We start from the raw sequence: 11,789 nt of genomic DNA on the forward strand, positions 1-11,789 counted from the left end.
GTGTATATCAGCTTATCAGCAAATCCCAGGTTTCTTTTCAGCACTGTAGCCAGGCTGACAAAAAGTTACAGCTCCGTTGAGCCTAGTGTTCCCTTAGCTCTCAGCAGTGATGAATTTATGAGTTTCTTTACAAATAAAATCACAACTATTAGAGATAAAATTCAGCAGATGCTTCCTATACCTGCAATAAATGAATCTTTTACTACAGTAGCTCTTGAATCATCTGTAGGACCTCAGTTATGTTTAGACTGCTTCTCTCCTATAGATCTCTCTGAATTTACATCAGTAGTTGCTTCATCGAAATCATCAACGTGTCTCTTGGACCCCATCCCGACTAGACTGCTTAAAGACACCCTGCCATTAATGAACTCATCTTTATTGGACTTGGTAAATTTATCTCTAGTATCAGGCTACGTACCACAGGCCTTTAAGACTGCAGTAATCAAACCTTTACTCAAAAAGCCTAGTCTTGATCCAGGAGTCTTGGCTAATTATAGACCAATATCCAACCTAACATTTATTTCTAAAATCCTAGAAAAAGCTGTTGCTAAGCAGCTATCAGACCACTTACACAGGAATGAACTATTTGAAGATTTCCAATCAGGATTTAGAGCACATCATAGTACAGAAACAGCACTGTTGAAAGTTACCAACGATCTTCTCTTAGCCTCAGATAATGGACTTGTTTCAATACTTGTCCTCCTAGACCTTAGTGCAGCATTCGAAACCATTGACCACAACATCTTATTACAAAGACTGGAGCATGTGATTGGTATCAGAGGAACAGCGTTAAAGTGGTTCCAATCCTATTTATCGGACAGATTCCAGTTTGTTCATGTCCATGATGAACCTTCCACACGAACAAAAGTTAGTTATGGAGTTCCACAAGGTTCTGTGCTAGGACCGATTCTGTTCACCCTGTACATGCTTCCTTTAGGATATATCATTAGGAAGCACTCTATTAATTACCACTGCTATGCGGATGACACTCAGTTATATCTATCTATTAAACCTGTTAACACAAACCAGTTAACCAGACTTCAAGCCTGTCTAACTGACATAAAGGCCTGGATGACCAGTAACTTTTTACTTTTAAACTCGGAGAAAACAGAAGTCATTATATTTGGGCCTAAAAATCTCAGAAATAACTTTTCTAAAATTATAGCTACTCTAGATGGCATAGCCCTGGCCTCCAGCACTACTGTAAAAAACCTTGGAGTTATTTTTGACCAGGACATGTCCTTTAACTCACACATAAAACAAATCTCTAGAACTGCATTCTTTCACCTGCGCAACATTTCCAAAATTAGGAACATCCTGTCTCAAAATGATGCAGAAAAACTAGTCCATGCATTTGTTTCCTCAAGGCCAGATTACTGTAACTCATTACTATCTGGATGTCCTAATATCTTAATAAAAAGCCTCCAATTAATGCAGAATGCCGCAGCCAGAGTCCTGACAGGAACTAGCAAGAGAGATCATATTTCTCCTATATTGGCTTCTCTTCATTGGCTCCCTGTAAAATATAGAATAGAATTTAAAATCCTTCTTCTCACATACAAATCCCTTCATAATCAAGCTCCTTCATACCTTAAAGACCTCATAGTACCATATTATCCCAATAGACCACTTCGCTCTCAGAGTGTAGTTCTACTTGTGGTTCCCAGAGTTCTCAAAAGCAGAATGGGAGGCAGAGCCTTTAGCTATCAAGCTCCTCTCCTGTGGAACCAGCTCTCAGCCTGGGTTCAGGAGGCAGACACTCTCTGTACTTTTAAGGCTAGACTTAAAACCTTCCTCTTTGACAAAGCATATAGTTAGGGCTGGCTTCAGGCAACCCTGAACCATCCCTTAGTTAGTTATGCTGCTATAGGCCTAGACTGCCCGAGGACCATCGGTGCACTGAGCTCCCCTACCCTAACCCCCCCCCCCCCCCCCCCCCCCCCCTCCCCCTCCCACCTCATGTATATTCCACCATTGAATGTTACTAACCTTGTGCTCTCTCTCTCCCCTAGTTTGTGCTCTCTCTCTCCCTCTCTCTCTCTCTCTCTGTACCTTCTGCAGGTGTCCCTGGTCCTGGAGCTGTTTATCGCTGATGTGCAGTTACTGGCCCCACCAACTTGCAGTGTCTATTTGTTGTTTATTGTTGCTGTTCTTTTCTCTCTGCTCTATCCACTCACCCCAACCGGTCGAGGCAGATGGCCGCCCAAACTGATCCCGGTTCTGCTGGAGGTTTTTTTTTTTTTCTTCCGTTAAAGGGAGTTTTTTCCTCTCCACTGTCGCCAAGTGCTTGCTCATAAGGGAATTGTTGGGTTCTTAGTTTTAGTTTTTGTAAAGTGCCTTGAGATGATTTGTATTGTGATTTGGCGCTATACAAATAAAATTGAATTGAATTGAATTGAATTGTTGGTCTCGGTGATGGTCACAGTGGGGATTGTTCGTAATGCTGCTTTTAGAGAGTACTTCACTTAGTCTTGGTAACCGCGGAGGTTCCAGGTGTCCATCTTGCCTACGATCTTCACTCTCAGGTCAGTTGCTCTTGTGTTGAGTGTTGGAACACTGATCTACTAGATGCTTTGGCCCTAGTGTGGATGGTGGGTTTCGAAGTTTCCACATCCTCTTCATGTAACCCCTATTGCTGGGGTTACTCATGTAGTAGCACTCCAACAGTTCTCTGTTATCAGCCCTCGAGTGTCTTGTTCCAGTAGCCCATTTCTCATCAGGTTGCCCTGGTCCCCTAGCACCTGACGTGGACCTTGTATTTGTATCCAGTATTTGTATCGCTCATTTGTGATGAGGTAGGCTAGTAGCGTTAAGGACCCACACTGGTGATGCCCTGGTCGGGATTCGAACCCCCGACTATTTTGGTCTAGAAGAGAGTTATTTAGTGTACCTGTGTTTCGACGCCAAGTGGCGTACCCGAGCCTGGTGTGTCCAGAATACGAGTTGTCTCTAGTCGCCTCCTTATAGAACTCTGTTGTTTTACAAATGGTGTTAGCCAGTTGCCTTGCTAATGATTATAAAAGTGAAAAACAAATGTTCGTTGTTGCCACTTTTTAAAAATGGCAGGTTTGATTGGTATGTCGGACACTGTCAGAATTCGTGCTCATGACTCCTCTAGTGATGTCCCTCGCTGGCCAATCACTGGCCCGCAGTTTGCACATTTTAGTATTGGTCCGGCTCCCTTGGAACCTCAGCCAAGCAGGTCCTAAAAAAGTACCCACTGCCAGGTACCCTGTCCTAATGGAAAACAAACAAACAAACAAAAAAACAAGCTGAGTCTAGTCGAGTCGAGTAGTGCTAGTGGAAATAGCCTCATAAGGCTCACTGGTAGAGTAAATTATAGTCAGTAGCTACAGGACAGCTTGAGCCCCCAAGTTACAGTGGTAGCTGCTGAGTGTTGCTTTCTGCCACGATCAGTGGTGTAACGCCCAACCCTGAGTGCAGCCTTACAACTAGGACTGTTGAACTCTGTAACTATTGACTTATGCGAATGGATTCTAATTCGGCTGGCAATTTCTTACTACCGCAGTGGCAAATCACTAACAACCTCCGGTGTTGGGGTTTTAGTGGTGCGGGGGGTTATATAGCAATATATACACCCAGTGGTGCAACTTTGCTGTGAAGAGTTTTGGGGACAAAGACAGGTGGTGGTCACTAGAATGTAATATCAAATCAAAAATGACAGAAGCATTCGGTGGTGCTGTAAAAAAAATCCGTGACAGAATATGAAGTGCTGTTATTGTTTAACTGAACATGTGTGAGTGTAACCAGCACCAATAAAATGTGATTTCACAGCAAAAGACAAACGTTATGTGTATGACACAGAAAGTCGACTTCACTGTACATCTCAATCGAGATCGCAGATGCGCAACACAGTAACACCGTTTATCATACGAGGGCACTCAGGTTCATTATCACATTAATAACACCTCACTGTTTATATTTTTTAGAGCTCATGTTCTGGCTGGCACAAAATCAGTTTGTTGCATGTATGAATTAGATTATGAACATAACATAACATTTGGTTTTCCAACGAGATCAATGGCTGAACTTGAATTTTATGGTGGCCGACAAGGGCAAACGCGCCTCAACAGCGAAAACACATGCAAGAGAGAAACACTGCAAAAGAAGTGCGCCAGGCCTGTAGGGGGACCCTGAACCGAGGGATGCCATGAACAAAGTTTGACTAATTTTTACAGAGGCAAGAGAGACACATGTAGTGATATTAGCCACGTCTCATTTCGGAGGCTGCGAATGAGACGCAGCTATAGTTTTGAATTGCAATAGAATGAGCATCCTATGATGATTGCTCTCATATGCACTATGTGCTAATGTAACAGATATGTTAATTTGATTTATATTTCACCAAATCCCCAATCCTTTTTTGTTAGAAATGTACGTTTTTGTTTGTATAATGTAAATATTGTAATATCCACAAGGGATGAGGTTACCCAGCATGGGTACATGGGCCTCAGCAGGACTCAAGCCTGCCTAATGTAATTGTTTACCACCAGGTTTATTTCACATTGGAGTCACAATCTGAACATATTCTAAAGCTTTAATTCAGTCAATAAGATTTACACTTAAATATGTCCAAAACAAACCCAAGATCCTGGTAGGGCTGTGTAAAAGTGTCTCTTTAAAAACTGTGCAAACATGTCTACAGTGAGTCCAATATAAGCACAGTAAAAATAGGACAGCATGAAGAAAGTGAAAATCAGTGTTGTACCATAACAGAAGACTGTTATGGCAAATTGATAGACTGTGAGAAAGGAATTAGTTATTTAAGACCTTTTGAATATTTGTAACATGTTTTAATATTTCTTGTTCTTGAATTCTCTCACAAACCATAATAAAGTTTCATTGCTATGTTTCCAACACACAATTAGAACTATAATGCAATAGTTGTTTTATTCCACTGTAATAAGATGATTAATAACAAGAATTGACAAACTCCTACAAGCTTTGCCTTTGTGGGGGATTTTCCCTGTATACTGAGGGAAAGCAGCAGCTGTTTAGATCTGATGTAGGTTTGAACAAATATGCAGCTGCAGTTTAGAAATTATTCAGTATAAGAAACTGTGTGTATAACTAAAATCACAGCCATGAGTTTATATTATTTATCATTCATCAAATACATATAACTTTAAAGTAAATGTCACTGACCTAACCAAAAGAGGAGGACAAACATATATTACTGACAGAGGGTAATGCAGATATCATGCAGTCACTATTTCTACAGATTTTTCCTTCGTTACATATGAATTACTGCTTATTTCTCTTTTTATATTTCATGTATTGAAAGTTATGAATTTTTTCTGCTTCTAAATACAGTCTTATTAGCTTAACCCACATCATATGTGTGTAGTGAATTGATTTTAAAAATTATTGGGTCTGTCTAGAAAGTGCTTAAAGTGACTGACTCAACATTAACAAGTTCAAATACATTTTCTCAGCACAGTAAACGCCTTATTTCAGTCACTCCACTGTGTCATTTTAAAGTATGTTGGTGTCATTGGAGCCAGACTTCAGTATTTGAAGTGTAACAATAACTTTTATACATTTTCTAAACCAGGGGTAGAAAAAGGCATAGATCAGAGGGTTTAGACAGGAGTTAAAGTAGTACAGACATATCACAAAGGCAACAGATGAGGCATTGAACAAAGTTTCCTGATCTGCAAGACTGACACAAAAATAAGGACAGAAACAAATGATAAAGACGCCTACAACAACACCAAGAGTCCTGGCTGCTTTGAGTTCAGATTTTTTAGCAGTTACTTTAACTGAACCCTGGACTGTGACAGTTACAATGTGAGACCTCATGGCACGAGCCTGAGACACAGCCACTACAAATACTCTCATATACAGAACCACAATAACAGTAATGGGAAGAATGAAGATCAAAATAAGATTTGCAACTCGTTCACTTATTTCACTAATGATTACACACTCTCCAACACATGAATTATATTGGCCTGGTTGTGTCAGATTATCTTTCAATAACACAATGAAACAGAAGAGAGAACAGATCCAACAGAGACAAACACAGACTTGAACTCTTTTTTGAGTGACTCTGATGGAGTAATGCAGAGGGTCACAAATAGCCACATAACGGTCAATGGATATGAGCACCATGGTTCCTACTGATGTAGAACATATAATATAATCAAAACCATAATACAGAACACACATGAGGTCACCAATGTACCAGCAGCCGTCTATGAACATAATTTGAAACAACAGGAGGAAGCCCACGAAGAAATCTGAGACAGCCAGAGAGAGGATGAGGGAATTGGTGGGAGTGTGGAGCTGCCTGGAGAGGAAAGACAGCAACATACTCATTGTTTGTAGTATTGATTATCATTAAAGATAAAGATATAAGCAGCTCAAATAACAAATTCAACAGCACATAGAGAGAAAAAAGACATTTTTCCACTATCATTTCTTTGGCACAGCTACTAGACTACTGTAGTGATGAAATATGTGTCTACTTGAAGTGTGAGATGGAGATGATGACCAACAGGTTGAGAGCTGCAGTGAGCAGAGAGATAAAGGACAGTATCATGTAAATCAGCACAGTGTCAGAGAGAGGACGCTTTGGCTTCACACAGGAGGTGTTTAGCTGTGGAAAGCAGAGTTCACTTTCCTCCATCAGAGAGAGGAGAGGAGACACTGCTGAGCACTGACAACTCTCCAGCTAATTTGTTCCTCCTCTGACATCTTCTCTTAATTACTGAACTAATGTCCCTCCTCCTTGTCAGTCTGACATTGTTGTAACACACTCTGGGAAGATGCAAACATGTTCTCATACAAGGACAGGACACACTGATAATACTTCACAAAATCTCACTATTGGACACCAAGGTTACCCCTTATTGTCAGTACAAGATACAACAGAGTACTCCAACAAAAATAAAGGGTTAAGGTCTAAGGACCAAACTACATATTTTGTGCCATATAAAAAGCATTCATAGTGTGGGTTAGGTTTAGGAACAGATGTGACTGTATTAACACTGTTCTTGGTTGAAAAACTCGTGTGTTTCATGCAGATGCTGAAGGGCACCTTTGTAGAACGGCAAAAGGTACTTGACAAAATGTCAGTATTTGTAACTGGCTGAAAATACAGAAGATATAATCACAGTTAATGGGGTCATTGACAGTTTTAAAGAGAAAATGGGGACCTGTCCTGATGGGGCCTAATAATTAGGGCCCTATAAACAAAATTGCCTCATATGTTGATTTATGGTGGTTAAATAACAAGGTCATGATCTCAGGTCAAAGGTTCATGTTTACTTTGATGAAGAAGCTGCAGCATTATTTTTTATTATTATTATTCAAACATCTTACTGATAGTACTGAGACACTTTGGAACTGAGTATTGTGAATGTTTAGCAACACAAAAATACATGACAGAACTAAATGCTGGAGTATCCTGTCTCCTAAAAGACATTTGCTATTAACAGTTATCAATATACACGATGGATGTGCCAAGAAATCAGTGAGCATTTCTATGGAGATGGTTTCCTCCCACAGTCCAAAAACATGTATGTCAGGTTGATTGGTGACTCTAAATTGCCCATAGGAGTGAATGTGAGTGTGTGAGGTTGTTTGTCTCTATGTGGCCCTGTGATGGACTGGTGACCTGTCCAGGGTGGACCCCTACCTTCCACCCAAAAAGAGAGCTGGGATAGGCTCCAGCAGATCCCTGTGACCCTGGTTAAGGAATAAGCAGGTATAGATGATGGATGGATGGATGGATAGTTTCACCTGTTCATACTTTGCCTTTTGTCTCCCTCCCTATAAAGACTTCCTTCTCTCCTTTATGTTTGTGGGAGTATTACCACTTGTTACTAGTTTTAGTGGATGCAAGAATTACCTTTGCTTGTATTTTTCCTGAGCCCTGGTGATTCCAGGGAAATAAAGCCTTTTTTCGTGTCCAGCATTTGGGTCCTACGCCTCTCCATCTCCAGAACACCACCACAACGTAACGCAGATGAGTTGATCTCCCCTCTTCCCCATCTCCATAAAGGAGAGAAGGAAGTCTTTATAGGGAGGGAGACAAAAGGCAAAGTATGAACAGGTGAAACTATCCATCCATCCATCCATCATCTATACCTGCTTATTCCTTAACCAGGGTCACAGGGATCTGCTGGAGCCTAGCCCAGCTCCATACCTCTAAGCCAGCTCTCAATTACTCACCACCTGCTCTTCAGGCAGGCCCAACGTCACAGTCTCCGGCCTGCCTCTCACCTCAGTTTCTGGCCAGCCATTCACCTGAGTTTCTGGCCAGTCCTTCACGTGAGTCTTCGGCAAGCCTTTCACCTCACTCTCCGGCAGGCCTCTCACCTGAGTTTCCAGCTGGCTTCTCATCTGAGTTTCTGGCTAGCGCTTCGCCTCAGTCTCTGGCCAGCCTTTCACCTCAGCCTCAGGCCAGCCTCTCACCTGAGTTTCCTGCAAGCCCCTTAGCTCTGTCTCCAGCCAGCCTTGCACCTGAGTTTCCAGCAAGTGCCTCAACTCAGCTCTTAGCCAGCCAGTCTTGGCCAGCAAGCCCACCGGAGCCCAGTGCTGCCGCCCAGTCTCCACTCAGCGCCCTTCAGCCAGAGCCCAGCATTCTCCAGGCTCAGCCCAGTACTCTCCAGCCTCAGCCCAGCGCTCTCCGGCCAGTGGTCAGTGCTGCCCAGCCGAAGTCCACAGTTAGCCATTCGACAGAATTTATAGCTAGACCTTCACTAGAGTCCACGCCTAACCCCTGCCTTCTCGAGGGGTCATTCTCCAGAGTGGCCCCAGATCTCAGTCCACTGAAGGGGCCATACTCCAGAACAGCCTCAAGATCCAAATTGCCTGAGAGGGCTTCAGTCCTGCCCTAGTGTGAGTGCAGGCAAGTCTACAGGGTTTTCAGATGGACACTGTCTCAATTATGCTGCTTTGTTGAGAGAGGGAGAAAACATCAGTGTATTTCAGTATCAAAGAACGACCCTTTCTTTACCTGCAGCCACAACACAACGCATGAAAAATCCAAAGCCTGCCTCAAGACTTGCTGCTCCTTTGGACAGTCTAATTACCAGCAGAACCAAATGAATGTCAAGTCCTCAACAGTACCCCCCACACACTATTTAAACACACAAACCTAGAAGGTCTCACGCTCCAAACAAGTCAACCAAGTCCTCATGATCCTATCAGGAGTACCATGCTACCATATCCACCTAAATACTCTGCTAGCATTTACAAGTACACAACATTTATTCTGGCATGAGAAATCCTTTTTCAAGCCTGACAACAATCCTCTAATTTCATGTTAGCCTGCTGATGCTATCACAGCACTGCAACCAAACAATGCTATGTGGGTCCCAGCAGGCCTCAGTCTTGCATCACACAATTGTTAACAACCAGGTTTACCTCAGTTTGGAGTCACAATCTGAACATATGATAAAGCTTTAATTTAATCTACAAGACTTACAGTTATATAACCTCAAGACAAACACAGGATCATGGTTGGACTGTGGACAAACTGTGCAAACATATTCACAGTGAGTCCAACATAAGAAAAGAAACATAGGACCACATAGAGAAAGTGAAGATCTGTGTGTTATTATAAAGGAAGAGTATTATGACTCATTCATAGACTGTGAGAAAAGAAAATATTTATGTAAAATCCTTCGTATATTTTATGACAGATGTCTTTTTATTCCTTCTTTCTGATTTCTCTGACAACCCATAATAAAACTTTAGACCTATAACATTATAGTTACTTCATTCAACAATAATCAGATGATTAATAACAAGAATTAACAAACTCCTACAAGCTTTGCCTTTGTGGTGGATTTTCCCTGTATACTGAGGGAAAGCAGCAGCTGCTTAGATCTGATGTAGGTTTTGAACAAATATGAAGCTGCAGTTCAGGAATTATTCAGTATAAGAAGCTGTGTGTATAACTAAAATCACAGCCATGAGTTTATGATATTTATCATTCATCAAATACATATAACTTTGAAGTAAATGTCACTGACCTAACCAAAAGAGGAGGATAAACATATATTACTGACAGAGGGTAATGCAGATATCATGCAGTCACTATTTCTACAGATTTTTCTTCAATTTGATAAAAATTGCCTGTTATTTCTATTTTAAAATTCACAGAGTCAAAATAAGGAAACAATTGCTCTGTCTACTAATAAGTCTTTTTCACCAAACTATATCTGTATTGATTTAAAGAAGGTGTCTCATCTGACTAGAAAGTTATTAAACATTAAACATTAACAAGTTCAAACTATTACTTTCTCAGCACAGTAAACACCTTTTTTCAGTCACTCCACTGTGCTGCTTTAAAATATCTTGGTGTCACTAGAGCCAGACTTCAGTATTTGAAGTGTAACAATAAGTATAATACATTTTCTAAACCAGGGGTAGAAAAAGGCATAGATCAGAGGGTTTAGACAGGAGTTAAAATAGAACAGACATATTAAAACGGCCGTAGAGGAATCATTGAGCAAAGTTTCCTGATCTGCAAGACTGACACAATAATAGGGGCACAAACAAATGATAAAGACGCCTACAACAACACCAAGAGTCCTGGCTGCTTTGAGTTCAGATTTTTTAGCAGTTACTTTAACTGAACCCTGAACTGTGACAGTTACAATGTGAGACCTCATGGCACGAGCCTGAGACACAGCCACCACAAATACTCTCATATACAGAACCATAATAACAGTAATGGGAAGAATAAAACCCCAAATAAGATTTGCAACTCGTTCATTTTTGTTGAGGATTATCACACACTCTCCAACACATGAATTATATTGGCCTGGTTGTGTCAGATTATCTTTCAAAAACACAATGAAACAGAAGAGAGAACAGATCCAACAGAGACAAACACAGACTTGAACTCTTTTTTGAGTGACTCTGATGGAGTAATGCAGAGGGTCACAAATAGCCACATAACGGTCAATGGATATGAGCACCATGTTTCCTACTGATGAAAAAGTTGTAATGTAATCTAAACCATAATACAGAACACACATGAGGTCACCAATGTACCAGCAGCCGTCTATAAACATAATTTGAAACAACAGGAGGAAGCCCACGAAGAAATCTGAGACAGCCAGAGAGAGGATGAGGGAATTGGTGGGAGTGTGGAGCTGCCTGGAGAGGAAAGACAGCAACATACTCATTGTTTGTAGTATTGATTATCATTAAAGATAAAGATATAAGCAGCTCAAATAACAAATTCAACAGCACATAGAGAGAAAAAAGACATTTTTCCACTATCATTTCTTTGGCACAGCTACTAGACTACTGTAGTGATGAAATATGTGTCTACTTGAAGTGTGAGATGGAGATGATGACCAACAGGTTGAGAGCTGCAGTGAGCAGAGAGATAAAGGACAGTATCATGTAAATCAGCACAGTGTCAGAGAGAGGACGCTTTGGCTTCACACAGGAGGTGTTTAGCTGTGGAAAGCAGAGTTCAGTTTCCTCCATCAGAGAGAGGAGAGGAGACACTGCTGAGCTCTGACAACTCTCCAGCTAATTTGTTCCTCCTCTGACATCTTCTCCTAATTACTGAACTAATGTCCCTCCTCCCTCATCTCTGCACATCATCTCAATTAGTCTTTTTGCTTTATGTCTGAGTGCATTTAGTGTGCTATAGTAATTACCCTGAATATGTACAAAATGAATTAACACATATGTATTTCTAATGGCTTTTCTTTTACATTGACAGCCTCATTGGTGTCTGATAATTTGTAACAGGCTGAAATTACAAAAGATATATTCATAGTTAACCAAATAAC

General features: G+C 41.0%; 3 protein-coding genes across 3 annotated transcripts; 1 reads left to right on the plus strand and 2 right to left on the minus strand.

Moving 5' to 3' along the window:
* Positions 1 to 5,496: 5,496 nt before the first annotated feature.
* LOC113124034 (trace amine-associated receptor 13c-like) lies at positions 5,497 to 6,465 on the minus strand. The gene has a single exon (XM_026296497.1). It carries the CDS (start codon positions 6,340 to 6,342, stop codon positions 5,497 to 5,499), a length of 846 nt encoding a protein of 281 aa, XP_026152282.1. The 5' UTR covers positions 6,343 to 6,465.
* Positions 6,466 to 7,478: 1,013 nt separating this feature from the next.
* Positions 7,479 to 8,867, plus strand: LOC113123142 (predicted GPI-anchored protein 58). Its single transcript, XM_026294967.1, has 3 exons — positions 7,479 to 7,498; positions 7,971 to 8,070; positions 8,214 to 8,867. The coding sequence occupies exons 1-3, from the start codon at positions 7,479 to 7,481 to the stop codon at positions 8,865 to 8,867; spliced, it is 774 nt and encodes a 257-aa protein (XP_026150752.1).
* A 1,455-nt stretch (positions 8,868 to 10,322) lies between these two features.
* Positions 10,323 to 11,291, minus strand: LOC113123143 (trace amine-associated receptor 13c-like). The gene has a single exon (XM_026294968.1). The coding sequence runs from the start codon at positions 11,166 to 11,168 to the stop codon at positions 10,323 to 10,325; it is 846 nt and encodes a 281-aa protein (XP_026150753.1). The 5' UTR covers positions 11,169 to 11,291.
* Positions 11,292 to 11,789: the final 498 nt, after the last annotated feature.

The sequence above is a fragment of the Mastacembelus armatus genome, chromosome 21 (assembly GCF_900324485.2).
Source record: "Mastacembelus armatus chromosome 21, fMasArm1.2, whole genome shotgun sequence".
NCBI lineage: Eukaryota > Metazoa > Chordata > Actinopteri > Synbranchiformes > Mastacembelidae > Mastacembelus > Mastacembelus armatus.